Here is a 21044-nt window from a genome sequence, read left to right as displayed (position 1 = left end):
AGCAATGCCAACACTAATTGCATGAACGAACCTTTCCTCGAAAAAAGAGGAAAGAGTTGCATGAAGGAACCAATGCAGTACCTGTTTTAGGACATGTTTGCCCTGAATAGCTCCAAGAGTTTACTAAAATCTTTTTAGATTCATACTAGGTCGACAGACCATTACATTTTACAAATAAGGAGTTTCCTTAACCAATACAAGTACCAAGTTCCCTGGTTTGGAGACTACTACAATCTGTTAGGTCATTAGAATATTCAACATATTTTCCCAAAGTCCATGGAAAGTTGACTTTGGGAAAGTGTATAGGTATGAATGATGAAAACAAGAGCATTTGAGTCCAACTGTCATATTTCCTTCTACAAATACTGGCATCTGAAATAAATTAAGTGGAAGCAATTGAACTATATGCTATAATATTATAAACAAAGAGTTCAGAATTTCCAGATGAGATTGCTTACGTTTCTAGGAAATTAATAAATGTAAAATTCTGTTTGCCTACATCCATTATCTCCAAAACAGGAATAATGAAAAGATTAAAAAAAGAATAACATGAAAGTTCAGGTAGAACCTTCCGTCTGATGGTGACAAGACCAATGAAAAAAGATAGAATCAGCTGAGCTGTTTGTGTCCAAGGAAACGGAATAATGCCTAGATTAGAAGGATCTGCCTTTTGTTCCATATCATTTTTGTCATGTCCCATCTCTGATCGAAAGTCCAAGAGATAAGAAAAAGATTAGTGGGATCTACATTGGCGCACTATGTTTGGCTTCCACTTCACAGGCGCAATTTCAATTTAGGTACTATTAGTTGCCTCACAACTGAAAAGATGCCATCATATTTGCATCCCACCTTCCCAATTGACCAAGGCCTGCATTACATGATAGATTTCTCATATCTAATTATGCAATGCAGATATTTTTTTTTGCTTCTTCATGGATTGATTTTTTCACCATATTTCCCATCTTTGGTCATCCATATCCACAAGGGAAGTCTCAAGAAGCTTTATTGCATCGTTGTTTGAAGAAGAATCCTCAGAATTACAGTAACAGGAATTTGTCAAAAATGAGTTCTACCACAATCATCACCCAATTTCTCTTCCTCCTCCTCCCTTCTGTTGTTCAACCTTTCTATCTGAGAAATGATATTACTTTGGACAGATCCGCACTGTTGGCATTCAAGAAAGCCATTCTTGTTGATCCCGACAAGGCCCTCAGTAGCTGGAATGAGACGACCCATGTCTGTGAGTGGCATGGCATCGTTTGCGGTCTGAATCCTGAAAGAGTGACTGAACTTGATCTCAAGAGTAAATATCTTTTAGGAACAATCTCACCGTTTCTCTCCAATCTTTCCTACCTTCGATTACTTGACTTGTCTGAGAATTCACTCCAAGGTTCCATTCCCATTGAGCTTGGAGCTTTGTCTAACCTTGAGCTACTCGGTATCCAAGGGAATCATATACAGAATGAAATTCCTGAGAGCTTTGGCATGCTTAGGAAACTTCGCTACATTAATCTCGGCAACAACCAGCTTAGTGGAAGGCTCCCGACATCTCTCTTCTACAATTGCACTCAATTAAGCTATGTAGATCTTTCTAATAATTGGTTTACTGGTTTGATTCCTCTGCAGCTTGGAGATCAACTTCCTTCTTTGGAGAACCTTCTTCTTTATCAAAATCAATTGACAGGTAGTGTTCCAGCTTCTCTCTCTAATTCAACAGAGATGGTGGAGATCGATCTTGAAAACAATTATCTGAGTGGTACATTACCATCAGAAATCTTGATGCATCTGCCTTCTTTGAAGATATTGCACCTCTCATACAACAACTTCTCAAGTGATGATCAGAATTCAAATCTTGTCCCCTTCTTCATTTCAATTGCAAATTTGACTCATCTAGAGGAGCTGGAACTGGCAGGGAACTATCTTGGAGGTACATTGCCTTCCACCATAGGCCTTCTTAGTGTTAACCTCTCACAGGTTTATCTCCAAGATAATCTCATCCATGGAGCAATCCCATCAAGTATATCAAATCTTTCCAAATTGATGTCGCTGAATCTATCAAACAATCTTTTGAATGGAACTATTCCCTTAGAGTTAATTCTTTTACCCAATTTACAAAGATTGTGGTTAGCTAACAACTTGCTCTATGGTCGAATCCCATCTCCTCCTGGTGTTTTAAATAACCTGGGACTCTTAGACCTATCAAAAAACAATCTTTCTGGTTCCATTCCGACCACATTGGCAAATCTAACTCAGCTGAGAATACTCATTCTTAATGGAAACTTTCTTTCAGGATCCATACCTTCAAGCCTGGGGAGTACAAAATTAGAGCTTCTGGACTTATCTCATAACAGGCTCACAGGAGCCATACCAGCTGAAGTTGCAAGCTTGAGCTCGATGGCTATATACTTCAATCTGTCAGACAATTTGTTAGGAGGAGAACTCCCCATGGAGCTGAGCAAAATGGACAAAGTTTGGGCTATCGATCTATCATCAAATAATTTCAGCAGTAACATTCCTTCCACTATGGGAAGTTGTGAAGTAGTTGAGATGGTAAACTTATCACACAATCATCTTCAAGGGCCAATTCCTGGGTCCTTGGGTAACCTGTTAAACCTTCAGTCCTTAGACCTCTCTTCCAATTTCCTCTCTGGTGAAATTCCTGCATCTCTTCAGAAATGCACCAGCCTTAGGTTACTGGACCTCTCGTTCAACAACTTCAGTGGACCGCTACCAGAAAACAGTCTGTGCAACTATTTAACACCGAAAATGATTGAAGGAAATCATTTCTGTGGGTCACAGCCTGGCCTTCCAAGTTGCCAACCAAAGAAGAGAAGCATGATACATTCTCCCAAATCCCTCGTATTGTTTGTGAGTATTGTCTCCATGTCAACTTTCCTTCTTACAATAATATGTGTGATAGGTTATAAGAACATAAGAAATGCGATGTTTCGAAGAGATGATGTGGACTCAAGTGACTTTTCTCTGGACTTGTCATCAAGTTACCCTAGAATAACTTACAGAGAAATTGTAGAGGCTACTGGAGGATTTGAGCAGGGCAGATTGATTGGATCTGGTAGCTTTGGACAAGTCTACAGAGGGTTCTTAAGTGATGGCAGTGTAGTTGCAATAAAAGTTTTACAGCTGCAAAGCAGCAACTCTGCCAGAAGTTTCAACAGAGAATGCCAAGTTCTGAAGAGGATTCGACACAGGAACCTGATGAGAATCATCACGGCATGTAGTCTTCCAGATTTCAAAGCTTTGGTGCTTCCTTTCATGGCAAATGGTAGCCTGGAGAGCCATCTCTATCCGCAGGCACAACAATCTGCCTCCTCAAAATTGAGCTTAATCAAACGGGTGAATATTTGCAGTGATATTGCTGAGGGGTTGGCCTACTTGCACCATCACTCACCAGTGCAGATCATCCACTGTGACTTGAAACCAAGCAACATTCTCCTTAATGATGACATGACTGCACTTGTATCCGACTTTGGAATAGCTAGACTGGTCATGAAAGTAGCAGAAGGAAACATACTATGTGATACTCCAACCAACTCAACAGCTAACCAGCTTTGTGGATCAATTGGATATGTTGCTCCAGGTAAAACATTCTCCCTCCTAGGAAACTATAATTACTCACTCTGAATGCATGAAGAAGAATCTAGATAGAAAATGGTGATATGCCAGGTAATGCCAATGAATTTAACAAGAGTGTGTAAACTACAGGCAAATAACCAAATTATTATCTATATCAAGTGAAATGAGTAGATACTCCACAGTCCACACTTATGTTTGATACAGTCTGATGGACAAATAAATTAACTTTAGATTGAAGGGAACAAAATAACTGAGTGTAAGATATGTAGATATTGAGGTCTATATGCTCACCACTCTACTTCATAGTATTAAAACCATAAATTTCAAAATTTAACTTTCAAGTCCCTCTATGGCTTCCTAGGTATTAGCTTGTAGCATCCCCGGTTATCCAACATTTGTGATAAGGGATTACAATTAATATTTCAACACTTGCATTTTGATTGAATTAAAAATGAATTTTTTTTTATAAAAAAAATCATATTTGTATATATATTTCTGTTTAGTTAATACAACTAGTTTACCAAATAATTTCTAGGATTAATATACTTTCAGCTGGCATTTGTTGTAATTTTTATTTAGAGAGAAGGAAATGCAAAATGAGAACATGTTCACCTAGAGCTACTAAGATTAGCTTTTTTTATTAGTTTTTCATCAGCACAATCCATTATTATTAACACATAGAAACAGGGATAACGGTGACAAGTTCACTAGGAATATGCATGGAAGGTCTAATTGGCAAACATTTTCAGTAAGCCATATTGTCTAAAGATTAAAAGAATTAATATAACTGCCCATATATAAACAAAACTACGAGGTTGAACCCTCAGACAATAGTAAGGTTGCTCCATTGTAACCTAGAGGTCATGGCATGAACACGGAAACAACCTCTCTGCATGTGGGGTAAGGCTTCGTATATCTAAACCTCCCCAAACCTTGCAATGGTGGGAGTTTCACACAAAGGGCTATCCTTATCTAAACAAACTGGCAGAAGCACTCAGCATGGAGTCTGTATAATTTATGCACATATGTGCATATGATGATGTGAATATATATATATATATATATATATATATATATATATATATATATATATATATATATATATATTAATATTATAAACAAACTCATTACAGTATGTCACATTATTTGAGCATAATCCAGTCTTACTTTCTACTTCACCTGCCTAAAATTTTAGCCTACTAAAAGTAACTAATTGTAGAATATAAGTAGTCTCATTTAGTTAATTCTTCTCTTCTTCTTCTTCTTCTCTCGTTCAGAGTATGGATACGGAAGAGGTGCATCAACAAAGGGTGATGTCTACAGCTTTGGCATTCTTGTGTTAGAAATTGTAACCAGAAAGAGACCCACAGATGACATGTTTATTGAGGGTCTAAGCTTGCAGATGTGGGTGAAGAACCACTATCATGATCAATTGGAAAATGTTATTGACTACTTCCTAATGCAAGATCTGCAGGACAAGAGCCCTGAAGTTAGAAACATGTGGGAAGTTGCCATTGTAGAACTGCTTGAACTTGGTCTTATCTGCACCCAAGAAGCTCCTTCAACCAGACCCACCATGCTTGATGCTGCTGATGTTCTGGACAGACTAAAACACTATCTTGGATGCGACAAAACTGCAACTTTTACATCATCACGTGGGATATCATCATCTACCATCACTGGAGATTATTGGTAAATTTTTCCAGGTCCTGACAACTTGTTAGCATGAAATGGATTAGATAAAAGGGGCACTGAGGAAAATGAGCTTTGGTACTGAATCAAGATCAGCACCTCTGCTGCTGTACATAACGAAGATTTACAAAGCAATGGATTCCTAGAATTGTAGATAGGAAAAGCAGGATATGGATGTAATAAGAATAAAAAGCAGTTCCATTCATAATTTGTATTGAAAGCTGAAGCTAATTAGTAAAACAATTCTTAAGAATGCACTCTGTTGATTGGAAAATTCTGAAGCAGATAGTTGGCAAAGCATTTGACGGACAGAGAAAACCTAGATATCTTAAATTATTTCTTTCTTATACTCACTTTAAAACTAACTTGGCCAAAAGAGAGTCTCAAATTATTAAGGACTACGCATTTAACTTCTTATTTGTCAAAATGATAATGTGATAGATATAGGCAAAGCCACATGGTTATTAAATATACGCATCTAAAATAATTGCAGCGCATCGCATATTTTATTTATACGTACTTAGCATTTTACCTTCGCTCTATTTAACAATGAAAACTCAGGAAAGCACTCACTATCTATATTTTAAGCAATTATAAATAAAATATAGAAAACGTAAAGCAAGATTGCAATAAGCACAAAAAGTGTAGTAGCTGTAAATTTATTAAATCATAAAATAGTGCCAGGCAATATAGGTTCACAATAGAAATCATACTGTGTAATTTTCTAGAACAAGAGTTCTATTAAGAAAAAAAATCATTTTTTTTCTGGCATGGAGTAACATTCAAACAAATTTGCATTGGTTTCATGGACAGAGCATGAGGTTAGATTTCACATCAGGCACAGTTAGTGTTTTTTCTTTGGTTCTTAATTTTACTTACTCTAATGCCTAAAAAGAAGCCAGATGGGGAGATAGCAATATTTTAGACACCCATAAGAGAGCTCCCCACAAGGCATCCTAGTAATTCTACTCAGAAAAAAAATGATAAAACCAGCTTCAGTTTCTCGCAACGCACCAAAGTCCAGCTCTAAAAGGGTGTCACACCTGACTAGTTCTTTAGGTTGTTTCTTGTGAAGAAAATAAAAAAGGTGTAACAAGATGGAAGTTCATTTTCTTAGCATAGCACCTGCTAGGTAAGATAGATGTAAAGATTACCCCTATTGATGCTATTATAACAGAGACTGAAGGGGTGGGGCTCATGCATCTCCATTCCTTACTCTCTTGTCTCCACCTGCACATATTTGGCTCCACAGGTATCTATAGTACAAACTCCTCGTATTTTCCTTTGTATATGTTGACTCTTTCTATATACAAAATGCACTCGTATACCCCTCCATGTTAACTGTAGGATGACTAAGAGAAAGAAGTACATGTTTAGAAAGGGAATGCACTTAACAAATCAACTGCAAGCAATCATGATTGGCAGGATTCCAGGCATACACTATCCTCTCCTCAATAACCCACGTGCATCAAAAATGCCAAATACTAGCTTAATATATGCTTCATGCATGACTTACACTAGGACTTCAACTATAATCTAGCTTAATTTTCTCTTTACCTGATATTGCTAGAAAAGATAGAAAAAATAAAAAGAAAGCAAATGTTTGAGAAAGTATCCCAGCATATGTGAAGGTGCCACCTGTTAGAGATAATGTTTAATTAATTGGGTATTTAGATATCCAAGATGTCTCTTAGTAATCAGTCTAAATCATTATGGAAGTACATATGTCTATTTAAAGAGTCCTGTATTCCTCATAAGTCAAGAAAGATGCCTCACTCTGAGGTTGATGTTTGAGTTCTCTTGAGAAGTTTACCAAGAGAGTGTTGTAGAATCAAAATGTTAACCAAGAAATCTATCGGTGAAAGAAGATCCAATTATCTTGTGAGAATATATTAGAAGAGGCTTCCAATATGGCCTAGACAACTCCTAAAATACCTTCTCTGCTCCCTTTTATGTTTATATCTTATTTTCCTGCAAAAAATTTTCATTCCAATATCTTATAATATCGGCCACAGAAATGTGAATGGAGACAAGATGTGGTGCGACTGGTTTGTTTTTATCGTTCTCGTTGTACAAGTTTGTTCGACCTTTTTGTGTATTCATATCTCTTTCTTTATTTTTCTTTTTGTTCACATCTGCTCATCCACAACTGATCTACACCTAAAACAAGTTCAAAACAGTTTCTTTTAAAATTCAAAATAGATTGCTGACATCAACTTAGATTTCTTTTGATCAAGTTCAGCAATAATTTGTTATAGTGGAGCACATGGTTGAAGAGCAAAATTAGCAAGACAATTGAATTGTGCAGAAATCATGTATCTAGGAAGCAAAACAAGAAACCACATGGATGAATATATTTTGGTCAACTAAAAGATGTTGAATACATTTAAGGCTTCTACAAAAAAAGTATTGTTGGTTCTGAAGCTGCATAGGAGCATTATATGTAAAGCCCAGGAATAGTATATAAATATACGCATCTAAAATAATTGCAGCGCATCGCATATTTTATTTATACGTACTTAGCATTTTACCTTCGCTCTACTTAACAATGAAAACTCAGGAAAGCACTCACTATCTATATTTTAAGCAATTATAAATAAAATATAGAAAACGTAAAGCAAGATTGCAATAAACACAAAAAGTGTAGTAGCTGTAAATTTATTAAATCATAAAATAGTGCCAGGTAATATAGGTTCACAATAGAAATCATACTGTGTAATTTTCTAGAAAAGAGTTCTATTAAGAAAAAAAATCATTCTTTTCTGGCATGGAGTAACATTCAAACAAATTTGCATTGGTTTCATGGACAGAGCATGAGGTTAGATTTCACATCAGGCACAGTTAGTGTTTTTTCTTTGGTTCTTAATTTTACTTACTCTAATGCCTAAAAAGAAGCCAGATGGGGAGATAGCAATATTTTAGACACCCATAAGAGAGCTCCCCACAAGGCATCCTAGTAATTCTACTCAGAAAAAAAATGATAAAACCAGCTTCAGTTTCTCGCAACGCACCAAAGTCCAGCTCTAAAAGGGTGTCACACCTGACTAGTTCTTTAGGTTGTTTCTTGTGAAGAAAATAAAAAAGGTGTAACAAGATGGAAGTTCATTTTCTTAGCATAGCACCTGCTAGGTAAGATAGATATAAAGATTACCCCTATTGATGCTATTATAACAGAAACTGAAGGGGTGGGGCTCATGCATCTCCATTCCTTACTCTCTTGTCTCCACCTGCACATATTTGGCTCCACAGGTATCTATAGTACAAACTCCTCGTATTTTCCCTTGTATATGTTGACTCTTTCTATATACAAAATGCACTCGTATACCCCTCCATGTTAACTGTAGGATGACTAAGAGAAAGAAGTACATGTTTAGAAAGGGAATGCACTTAACAAATCAACTGCAAGCAATCATGATTGGCAGGATTCCAGGCATACACTATCCTCTCCTCAATAACCCACGTGCATCAAACATGCCAAATACTAGCTTAATATATGCTTCATGCATGACTTACACTAGGACTTCAACTATAATCTAGCTTAATTTTCTCTTTACCTGATATTGCTAGAAAAGATAGAAAAAATAAAAAGAAAGCAAATGTTTGAGAAAGTATCCCAGCATATGTGAAGGTGCCACCTGTTAGAGATAATGTTTAATTAATTGGGTATTTAGATATCCAAGATGTCTCTTAGTAATCAGTCTAAATCATTATGGAAGTACATATGTCTATTTAAAGAGTCCTGTATTCCTCATAAGTCAAGAAAGATGCCTCACTCTGAGGTTGATGTTTGAGTTCTCTTGAGAAGTTTACCAAGAGAGTGTTGTAGAATCAAAATGTTAACCAAGAAATCTATCGGTGAAAGAAGATCCAATTATCTTGTGAGAATATATTAGAAGAGGCTTCCAATATGGCCTAGACAACTCCTAAAATACCTTCTCTGCTCCCTTTTATGTTTATATCTTATTTTCCTGCAAAAAATTTTCATTCCAATATCTTATAATATCGGCCACAGAAATGTGAATGGAGACAAGATGTGGTGCGACTGGTTTGTTTTTATCGTTCTCGTTGTACAAGTTTGTTCGACCTTTTTGTGTATTCATATCTCTTTCTTTATTTTTCTTTTTGTTCACATCTGCTCATCCACAACTGATCTACACCTAAAACAAGTTCAAAACAGTTTCTTTTAAAATTCAAAATAGATTGCTGACATCAACTTAGATTTCTTTTGATCAAGTTCAGCAATAATTTGTTATAGTGGAGCACATGGTTGAAGAGCAAAATTAGCAAGACAATTGAATTGTGCAGAAATCATGTATCTAGGAAGCAAAACAAGAAACCACATGGATGAATATATTTTGGTCAACTAAAAGATGTTGAATACATTTAAAGCTTCTACAAAAAAAGTATTGTTGGTTCTGAAGCTGCATAGGAGCATTATATGTAAAGCCCAGGAATAGTATGAATCATGTTAGCAATTTCAAGAGCAAGGGTCATGTGGATTTGTTATCTTATTGTGATGCACGGTGAACATTAACTATATATACTTACAGCACTCAATTACATTAACATGTACACAAAGATTCCATGGTACAGGTAATTTGAAGACACAAAAATATTAATGATTGAGAAAGACATCAAAGCACATCAGTAGGCAATATAATGGAAATAAATATGTTTAGCAATATATTTGCAACATAAGTCGCAATCCTCAAAATCTCTAAATCAAGCAAGATCACCACCAAGATTATGTTTTAGATCACCTTGAAATGAATAATAAGGGGCTGACGATCCAAGATGGGGACAGGAAGAACTGGCTGAAATAATCTGCTTGCTAAAGTTAATTGGCAACAAAAAAGACATGCATGAGGATGCCATCTAACACCATATGCAAACAATAGCAGAGATCTACTGGTCAGCACTAATAAACAAAGACAAGATACCTGGTGATATGAAGCTCAGCACAGAGTGAACTAAGTCCTAGGAACAAGGTGCAGAAAGAAGACGAGTGATGAACGAATATGAATATCGAACACAGGAAGTGGCTGAGTCTTGATGCATGATCATGTAATTATGATCCGATCAAGAGACCAAAAGAGGTTAGAAGGTTGATGCACATGGAGCAGAAGCTGGTACCAAGTTATTGGCATCATACACAGTGCAGAGCAGAGTGAGAACAAATTTAGGAAGTGGAAGCCAGCAGGAAAACCAAAGCATTAGCAAAGAGACTGGTGGGCTAAATCCAAGATTAGAAGATTTCTGAGCCCAAAAGTTATACCTGAAGGAATGACTCAATAACAACACCATGATAATTAAGAGAAGCATCAAAGACTTCTGCAAAATAATAAAAGAGAATGAACTTGATTGTAGGCTTGTTCAGCATAATCAGTATATTTTCCCCACAAAAAGCATTTCTAAAGAACAGGCATGTTTTACAAGGGAGCCAAAAAAACTAATAGTCATTACTATATAAGATTAAGACAAGTTCCCAGTAGGACATGAATCATACAGATCTGAGAATGTGAACATATCCTGCTCAGTAAAATGTTTTATATACAGTTTGTAATCCAATCAACAAATACATGATTATTTTCTTCCTTCCAAACCATCATAAGGAAACAATAGCAGCTATCCACAAAACCATGTAATCTGGATGAATTGCAGCACATTCTTTGGGTAGAACATAACAGGTATTGCTTCAATTTGAAAGGACTAGATTGAGAAGGAAAGTACTGCCTGCTGATCAAATGAATTGTATTAGAAAAATACCAAACTGAAATGACAAGGACAAAACAACAGATCAGTTGCACGATCAAAGTATACTAAACAACTAAAGAGAAATCTTTTAAGCAGGTTGATGGAAACTCAAAAGACAACAAGAAATTGAATTCTGTATCTAGTAAGGTAAAAAGAGTAGAGATATGTGTCATCCTGCATTTATATAAATATATGAAATTAGCATCCATTTAAGATGGGATCTTAAAAGAAACAATTAAAGAAACTGCTGTAAGACATTCATTAAAACTGGCATAGGAAACATACAACTATCTTCCTTCTGATTTCAAAAATAAAATTTTAAGGTTTGAAAACTAGCCAAGATGTACCTCCATAACAGAGACTAAGGGGGAGTCATCCTGTCGAGGGTACTTCTGAGATTTAAAACTTTTAATGTGGGATTCTATTGTGTTGAGCTGTTCATAGATCTCTTTCAATAAATTCAACTGTTCCTTGCCCTTCTCAGAATCATCCAGCTTCATAATGTTATGATAATCAAGATGCTGTACCCGTTCTTTGATATGTTCAAAATCAGACTCAAGTGTAGATGTACCAATTTGAGGATCCACAAGTGTCCTGTGGTAGTTCAACGAAGCCCCTTTTATTGGCATAGATGGCATGTCTGTAAGGTATCCTGGAGCACCTTTCGTTGGTGTGGATAACCTGTTTCCATGGTTCATATACATGAATGCCCTGCTTAACCAATCATCATCTTGGAAAAGGTAGTCTGCTGCTTCTTGTGGCATTAAGTGAGGCATTGCGATCGTGTCCTTCATCTCCAGGGTAAATTCTTTCAACACTTGCTTGAGAGGTCCACTAGAATTGCAACCCTTACAACTTTCTGGGATTTCAAATATGTCGTGGATGTAGGCAGAATGGACTGTGTTTTGATTTGATTCAATTTGAAGACCTGAATTCCCAAGATCATCACACTCTGGTAACTTCTGTAGGTCTTCAGATTGAGAAACTGAAGACAAAGCACATTCACCATCTAAATTTGACTCTATGCCTCCTATAGTTGAATGATATGATGTGTCACCACTTACTATTGAACACCATGAACAAGATGTAGACACATCTCCTGAATTAGCAAGACCAGCACTTGTGATTCTTTGATGTTCATTGCTTCTCAAGTTTGACTCAGCTTTAGCCTTCACATTTACTTCTTCAGAATTGTGACCTTCATCTACAGAAACCTCACACAAGTCTGGCCTTTCACTTTCTTTACATCTTTCAGATAGCTGGCTAGTGTATTCGCCAATCTTCTTCCAGATTGATTGCCCAGGAGGAAAAGATGGACTGTATCCATTAATGGTGTCCACCTCGGAACACAGTCTATCCAATCGTAAAGAAGGCAAAGAGATATTCCTTCGAAAAAAACCACGGAAGCTAGTATTGTCCAAGGAGTGATTAATTCCGCATGAAAATAGACTTTCAGAAGTTCCTATTTCTCCATAATCGAGATTATTGACACCAATCAACAATTTGTGCTTATATGCCTGCAGTTGGTACTTGAGGATTGAAATCTCCATTTCTTTCTGCTGCATTATTTCCTCCAGAATCGCCAAACACTCCTCAGCATGATGCATCTTTTCCTCTGCCATTCTCTTGTATTGGCATGCTTCCATCTTCTCTGCAGCCTTTTCTCTCTGAAGTCTCAATATCATGGATAGAGCTTCACTTGCTGCAGTTGCTGAAGCTTCTCTCTCCTCCTCTAGCTCCATGTAAAGCTTTTTCATTATAATGTACTGATTGCAAAGGGCTTCTTTTAAAACAGCAACCTCATGATCAGCCATGACCAGCATTCGCTTGGATTCACCTACCATCCCACAAACAAAAGCAATAATGTCCTTCAACCTGTATCGTGACCGATATGATGCACACATATATCAGTCGTCTCTTAACAACTAACCATCTTATGAATATGCAATTCTCTGGGTTATTATTAATTTCTTTAATTATTCACATTATCTTTGTTGAATCTTTCAAATTAACCCTGAATAGTAGAACTAGTTACCATGTAACAACAATCACATGCATATTGATATAGTGAAGACAAAGTGTAGGAGAAATTAACCTCACATCATTTATCTAAGAGCGGGTGGAATATAAAAAGTCTGAAAAATTAAAAACCAGTATTAGCTCTAAAATTTTTGGTATGTATTAAAAAAAATTTCTTATTCCAGTTATCAAAGCTCAAGTTGTCCTATTTAAATTCACAAACACGACATCACAATTTTTTTCTATGACCCTTTTTGTTTGTCATGCAGACTTGTAGAGTAATTGCAACAAGTACCACTCTGGTAATTCACTTGGCTACAAGAAGCACTACTGCAGAGAAACGTTCGTATTTTTCTAGAAACTATCTGTGCTGATTGTTATCTGTTAAAATGGAAAGTGAAGAGGTAATCAAAAGGCAACATATATGTGGGGGTCAGTTTCATGTATCTGAAGTTAGGAGGCACATAGTAAATGTGAGTCTCTCACACCCCACCAACGGCAATAGATTCTGTGTGATTTATATGAAATTTTTTATGTCACTTTCATGCAAACATATAGTGAATTTAGAAGTCTTATCTCCACCAAAAGAAAGATTTTTGGCTGTGGGTTATATGCCATAATTTCATGGGATATTTGCATAGCTACAATTCAGGCATGTAGATTCAAGATTATGACGAATTCAAGTTTGATCAATTTAATAATTGCAACCATCTGGTGTATCCTAGAAACAACTTTTACTAACCATGTATGTGCATCAGTTCTAACAAGAGCAATATTATATGTTTTGAAATTAAAAACAAGGTTAGCACTATCTTCTTCAACAATCTTCCAAACAGATAACAAATGCTAAATATATCTATCATGATGTGGGAGTTAACATGTGCTGGACAGGTGGGGTACGAACAAAGAATATAAGGCATTTTTTTCTAATTTTCTCATGCAACAGCGCATACTCGACCTACTACTAATAGACAAACACAATAGGCATAATCAGAAAAATCATTACAGAATTCAAAAGATTAGGCTTGGATTTAACAGAAATGAGGGAACAAACTCGTAATTAAAGCCTATTTGAATCAAACAAAATATATATATTACAAAAAAGGATTGTTTTTACATGCTTAGCTCAAAAATCCAATTTTTAAAGCATAAAATCATGCAACTTCAAGTTGATTTCTAATCAAAAAACAGATCAAAGTGCAGAAAATAATAGCAAAGAAATGAAAGCCTAGCAACCAACATCAAAAGATAAAGAAACAAAAAAAGCTCCAGCTCACCTGATCAACGGCTTCAAGATGTTATAAATTGAACCCTAGACAGTGCCCCCAAAGCACAAGATTGTCAGGCCCATAAGCCCCTCCTTCCTCTTTTGCGTTCCCACAACGCCCAAGAACACCCATCAAACCAACCACCTGAATTACCCATTTTTCACAAAAAAAAAGAAACAAAAGATAAGAAACCCTGAAACTAGAGAAAAACCAAGAAACAAGAAGGCGAAGCATCTGCGTCCAAGAAAGTAATGAGAAGTCACCCCCTTCACTGAATTAGAATGCTTCCCCATGTATATAACATGAGCTTGTTTATGGTCTCGTTTCTTTCCTTTTTAACAGACGAGATCGAGAAAAGAATAAGAACCAAGCCAATAAATAGAGTCGCTAAAGGAGGGAGGGTAACAGGAACGGGGTTGAAAGGAATCCAACGTCCGGTTGGAATCCAAGCCCGGAGCCTTCCCCTACATTTATGTCCCCAATCTCCTCTTTTTGCGCTTTCTTCTCGCTCGCTCGCTTATAATTTATAGCCCCACCTCACTTCTTGTTTTCTGTGGCTCCTCGACGCCATTTATTTATTTTTTAAAGGATCGCTGCCCAGTGCCAACGGCTAGGAAAATGGCTGGCGGAAATGGCCCGAAAGTTGAACGGAAGGACGGACGTCGCACGTGCTGGATCCAGCGGCACGCGGTTCCTGGACTGGGGAGGAATCATTGCCGTCGAGGAGCTGAGGGTAATGATGAGGAACCGGCACGTGAGTCCGCCTCGTTTTGGTATCACTTAGGCGTGCTGGTGTTCGTGCCACGCGCATGCATGCATCTCACGTTACGAGACCTACAGTAATGACAAATTCAGGTTGCCAACTTGCCCCATTTAAAAAAAGCTTGCATCATTATTGTTGTCATCATTGTCACGATCCTTTATATTACCATCACCATCGTGATCCTCTACATTATCATCATCATCATATCAACCACTTTAATGTATCCAACTAGTCTCCTTAAAGAAATATTAGACTCCACGGCAATTATCATTATACGAAAAATAACATTTATGCCATCCAATGATTCACAAGCAATCTATGATCTATTTTTGAGTGTATGGGTTATTGGGGAACGATGCAACGCTTTGCAGATAATTAAATGGATTATTTGGCAAATGATTAATTTATAAATAATAGATTTTGAAAGAAAATTTTATGATTATTATTTTTTTTGCATAAATTTTTTTAAAAAAATTTAAATTTGTATGAATACTTTCTTAAAATTTATATTTATTTCTATACCCTCATAAAATACCGTTTTTGCACAAATGCCTCTAATATAATGATTTTTCTAATACTATTAATAAAAACTATATTTATTTAAATTAAAAATAAAATAAAATTTTGAAATTACTTTTTTTGTTCTCCATCGTGATTGTCTTATAAATATTTCTTTTTTCACATCTATTCATTAAAAGTATTTTAATCATTTTAATTTGAAGCCGTTAATTTTTAACGGCATTAAATGGTATGGATACATATGCAAAACTAAAAATAAAAAAATAGAATAGCAAAACAAATGTTTTAAAAGAATATACTTGCAAATATCAATTTTGAAAAGATATTTATATAAAATTTGATATTTAGAAGAATATTTATAATAAAATCCTAATAATGCAACTTGAATAACATCCCAAATTTTCTTTCATAACGTCGCTAATGGAGCATGCCAACTTATATGTGAATATTGTAATATACCAAATATTCGTGCTCATCCCCCGGTGGCTGCATCTCTCAAGACCTGCTCTGCTCTCCCTGGAATTTTATGCCAGGGCTGCTCACAAGATATGCATCGCCACAGAATTATCTTGCAAGGATTGGCCTAATCCACAGGATATAATGCTAAACCTTTCCCAGAGCTGGAGAGACTGAGTTGGAGGAGAGCTAGTTCCAGTTGCTGGAGCAATGGTGCCCTGCAAGCAAGTTTTTTAAGTTGAATCAAAGCATTGCAACAACTCCAGTGCAGGAAGCGTTCAGTGGCGTGCACTGTTAAATTTTCCGGGACCTGAGAACAAAACTAATATCAAGTTCTGCAGTAAATGCATAAGAATATAAATGCTGGAATGAAATACTAAAAGATTCCTAGCGCATGCCTAAGTATCTCGTCCAGTATTCCATATAATACTTCACAGATTGTTTGCAGCGAGAAAGTCCAGATTCCTCGGGTTCATATTTTCTCCCATAAATCTGGTCTGACAGAAAAAGTATTATTGAACTATAAGCAACATCAATTAATTTGTCTTCTCCTAAAAACAATCAGATCAATTGAACTATTGCGAAAAAATAAGTTGCAGTAGTTATTGTACATTGATGCACTGCATTTTTAAAATTCTACGACAAAGTAAAACAGGACAATGCATACAAATGAGCTTTACAGATCAAAAAGGCCTCAGAAAGCCATACTGGAATTGACAACTCATTTCAGAGAGCACTACTCGATGTCTTCACACAAAAGATACTCCACAATTGTAGGCTTCTCACTTAATTATAAAACCAAATAAGGTGATAACTGAATAAAAGAACTGTATCCCAGCGACATTTGCTTATCAATGGGAACTTCAACCTCCATCTTCAAATAAGAGTTGCCAAGGATCTGTGACAAACATGAGAAGTTATTCATCTATTAACATCATAAAAGTTCCCTTCTAACTAACAGCAGGAAGTACAAGAGAGTACGCAAAAAGATATCTTAAAGCAACCCTAACTAGAGAAGGGAGCATTAAGAATTAAAAAACAAAGAGAAAAAGAAAAAGAAAAGAACAGCATATAACATCGAGAAGAAGGGGAAGAAAACACAGCTAACGCAATCACAACCAAAACCAACCGCTCCCGACATATCAATAGACCACATATCAATAGCCATGTCAATTTAGTCAAATCTCTAAGAATTGTGCAAGAAAAAATTCCTCACCCCTAGTGCTGTTGTCAAGGGTCATCCCCTTAGGCATCAAACAACACTGACACCGCCTATGCACAACTCTCTTAGACAAACAGATGTCAAAATGGTAACCACGTGATGTCCTATTGATCATACTGCTGTTGGAACTGAACACATAGGCAAGTCCTGATTTCCTAGTTCTTGCCCACATATACAGACTACATATTCTAAACTCAAAAATAGGTGCTTCTCATTTTAGTCTAGGCTATATGGTCGATAAATCATATAAGTTTCCTCTTGATTTGCCTAACTCCTGTTGGGATTTGTAGTCCACATAAATCACCCAAAGGGAGATGATACAATGCATAGAAAAATAAAAACTTATTGTCAAATCCAAATAATTCTCTATATTTGCATTTGGAAATTGATGTCATGTTGGACATAAATCTTTTAAACCTTAATGGTTCCATCAAACATCATGTATCAGAATGTAAAGACATTAATAGTTTATCTTAGCTTAAAAATTGTCATCCTTCCTAGACACCAATAGCATATAATTTCCAGTGCCGCAACAGAAATGGATGAACTAAAAGATTTCAAACATTTGAACAAGAGATATTGCCGATGAACTTCTAAACTTTTAATACAAAGCGACATCCATTACATCTGTCTATGTTTATGAAAATCAAAATTTTGTATCTCATGAATTCAAACAAACATAGAATCAGATGGAGATGTGAGCTTTAGATAAAGATAAATATATTTATGAAGTCAGATAGGTAAAGTGAGGAATCCTTTGCATACCCAGCTTCTTCTAGGACATGGATCGGAACTGTCTAGTAAAAATAAATAAAACTTGGTATCAAGGCATAATTTTCAACTGAACAGTTTTTAAAACAGAGTAAATGTATAAACATCAATATGCAGAGAGGAGGATAAATTTGTGAAGAGCCAGCATGCCAACCATCCAACAAATGCAGGATGGATAATCTAAAGTTTAAGTAAGAAAAAGCATGTATATGCTGACAAATATATAGGTTCTTTCTTTTTTTACATTTTGCAGGTAAGATGTCAAAAGAAAATCTGGAAAAGTATTAAATTTCGAAGCCTCTGGTATGTCAGATAGCAGAAGCATTTCATTGGGAAATACCCTTTTTTTCTTTCTTTCTTTCTTTCTTTTTTTGTTTTGGGCAAACAATGAAGAGTATAAAACTTATTGTAGATTGAAAACTGTCTGCAAACCTTGCTAAGCATTCTGCTCTTTATGGTGTTTTCCATATTTAAGTATTAAATGGCAGGCTGGTTTTCTATCCCCTTTCCCAAAAATGGGACATCTAGATGTTTGAGAAAGGACACTAAATAGTACAAAAGGGCATATGTATGGTATATACATAGTGAGCAAAAGAAATGGATTATAGTACTTATAAGAACTAATGCAGTTCTGGCACTTGATCCGAAGTAGTTAACGTGCTCCTTAATTGAAAATTACAATTCTAATTAAGTCAATGAAGTGATTTTACTCCAAAAGCCTGACAGTGTAGTATAAAGAGGATCCAGAAGATATTTTACAAAAGGTTACATGCAACATGAATTTGAGTGAGTATCAAGCGGAGGTGTTGTTTACAAGGTCAGTGGAATTTGATCTCACAACTTAAAGATATTAAATTTTCTAGGTATTTATCCTAAATCATCCTTTAGAATGTTTGTGAGGTAAAATGGTATTGAATTTGAATATCAGTTTGTATGGACCTATGGAATTTGCACTGAAGAAAGCGATTTATGGCTAATCAGCATATTAATTGAAGACTCTGCCCCTTTTTTCTTTGAGAAATAATTTAAGATTTTCCATACTTCAGATATTGCAACATTAACATACAATAAGTGATACTTTGACACAAGGTTTGTCGTACCGGTCGGTACCAATGCATATTGACCGTACCATATTGTACAGATACCAAACCGATAGTATAGAGGGCGTACCGACACTCAGCATGCCGAACCGACTTCTATATTAGGCATTCCAATACTATAATAGGATGGTACTGATACGAGATTCGGTACCGAGATGGCGAATCTTACTTTGATATAAACCAAATCATGCTATAAATAGTTCTCATGCTTATGTAATTTCATGGATGACATGGGGACCCACAAATTCTGATGTCAACTTTCATAACTTGAATTTAGAATAGACTATTATTGTCCGAAACACATGTATCACATCATTAATGTTTTTGATTTTATGCTTCAACACCATGCACAAAATGCTTGATTAACCTAAGATGGAACATAACAACTTCCATATATAACTTATCCATGTGATACACACTATATATGTTTGCATCATTGATATTTATGAAGATGAACAGATCAATAACTGCAACCTTGAATAAGGATTTTTATCTGAGTGACTAAAGAACTCAAAAACCTGGATTTATATCATAAAAGGCCCTGTCAAGTCCTGCAAAACACACGATATATCATTGAACAAAACCTTCCCATTGGCATTCAAATCGTACACTCTAAATAAAACAGCAGAAATGAAATACTGTAAAGGTCCTTAAAATGGATGGCATGATGCAAAATAAGAACAAGAATAAGAATCTTTTAAGTGGAAGAAAAGAAAAAAAAAAATTGAAGAATGGCAATGACTACATTCAATCTGCTGTTGCAGACTCATGCAAGAACTGAACGCAGACAAAAACGCAACAAATTCCTTAAAATTCAAACCATCCATCATCCTCAATAACCTCTGAAATAAGCAACAACCTTACCTAATAACAATCAAAATCAAATCAAATTAATCAAAAAAATATGAAAAAAAAAAAACTTCTTCTATAAGAAACAAAGAATAATGAACCTGAGAGAGAGGTTTGAATGCAAGGATAAATCCTCCACTGATGCGATCAAGATAGCAGAGCATGTGGTAAGGGAGACAATCTCTTGCTGCGAAACTGAAATTTCGAAGCTTTATTAGAAGAAAGAGCAAAGCTTCAAAAACATGACAGCATTATAACCTAATCAAAACCCTAGAAACTGGAGAACAAGCGGAGATCGGAGTGGCAAGAAGGGAGTAGAACAGATATAAACACTAGAGGAACGGACCAAAGAGGGGATTAGGAGGAGCTTAAGGCGTGGTTGCAGTGCTCCTGGCCATCTCCGATGTCGTACTAGGGGAGGATGGAGGAGGTGTTTCCCACTGGAAAAAGGATTTCTGCAAGAAAATAGGAAGAAAAAGAAGGGTTTGGAGTGAGATGGATAGGTCTTTGGGACGTGGACATAAAATACCCCAACCCTAATTCCACCTTAAGAATCTAGAGATCGAGGTAGGAAGACGCGCCGGTTTGCTGATTTTTCGAGGTTTTTTAATATATATACCCTTGAAATTGCAGGCATTTGTTACTTGAAATTGAAATAACCAAAACAGCGATATATATATATATATATATATATATATATATATATATATATATATATATATATATATATATATATATATAGGTTCGTACTTCGTAACATTCGAGCCCTGCTTTTTTTTCCAAGGCCGCAATCAATACAATTTTTCTAGTCCTCCTTACTATCGTAAAGAACGCAACGCCAATGGACAATTTAATCTTCAAGAGTTGCTCTAGTACTATAATTTTTTCTTTACTTTTGATTGTGCTCGTCTCGCTTTATTTTTGATTGTACCTCTCATGTTAATCCGTAATTTATTGGCTATCTCCTTTCATTTGAACTTATGATCTTTAGTCTTGGGTGATATGGATCCTCTATCTATGCAAAATATTTTTTTCTT

The 21044-nt window shown here is 35.9% G+C and overlaps 2 protein-coding genes across 21 annotated transcripts; one reads left to right on the top strand and one right to left on the bottom strand.

The window, feature by feature from the left end:
• Positions 1–393: 393 nt before the first annotated feature.
• LOC103707436 (putative leucine-rich repeat receptor-like serine/threonine-protein kinase At2g24130) lies at positions 394–5539 on the top strand. Of its 2 annotated transcripts, XM_008791920.6 has the most exons (3): positions 732–1927; positions 2291–3598; positions 4872–5539. In XM_008791920.6, the coding sequence occupies exons 1-3, from the start codon at positions 907–909 to the stop codon at positions 5288–5290; spliced, it is 2748 nt and encodes a 915-aa protein (XP_008790142.4). In that variant the 5' UTR covers positions 732–906; the 3' UTR covers positions 5291–5539. The 2 variants fall into 2 exon arrangements, with proteins under 2 accessions (XP_008790141.4, XP_008790142.4); XM_008791919.6 differs by having other exon boundaries at positions 394–3598.
• LOC103707437 (uncharacterized) lies at positions 4830–20684 on the bottom strand. 19 transcript variants are annotated; one of them, XM_089929066.1, is made up of 10 exons: positions 20554–20684; positions 20354–20462; positions 20109–20202; positions 16774–16963; positions 16464–16562; positions 16069–16375; positions 14591–15161; positions 14337–14471; positions 11388–12915; positions 10714–11022 (listed from the first exon to the last, which is right to left on the bottom strand). In XM_089929066.1, exons 9-10 carry the CDS (start codon positions 12882–12884, stop codon positions 10996–10998), a joined length of 1524 nt encoding a protein of 507 aa, XP_089785192.1. In that variant the 5' UTR covers positions 12885–12915; positions 14337–14471; positions 14591–15161; positions 16069–16375; positions 16464–16562; positions 16774–16963; positions 20109–20202; positions 20354–20462; positions 20554–20684; the 3' UTR covers positions 10714–10995. The 19 variants fall into 19 exon arrangements, with proteins under 19 accessions (XP_089785186.1, XP_089785189.1, XP_088572721.2 ...); XM_089929075.1 differs by having other exon boundaries at positions 10714–11019; positions 11388–12877; XM_089929070.1 differs by having other exon boundaries at positions 10714–11019; positions 14337–15161.
• Between the last annotated feature and the right edge of the window lie 360 nt (positions 20685–21044).

This window comes from Phoenix dactylifera, chromosome 2, assembly GCF_051530095.1.
Source record: "Phoenix dactylifera cultivar Ajwa chromosome 2, Ajwa_hap1_PhDact_Kaust_v1.1, whole genome shotgun sequence".
Lineage (NCBI taxonomy): Eukaryota > Viridiplantae > Streptophyta > Magnoliopsida > Arecales > Arecaceae > Phoenix > Phoenix dactylifera.
The sequence above is the reverse complement of the archived record's forward strand: the minus strand, read 5'-3'. Positions and strand labels throughout refer to the sequence as shown.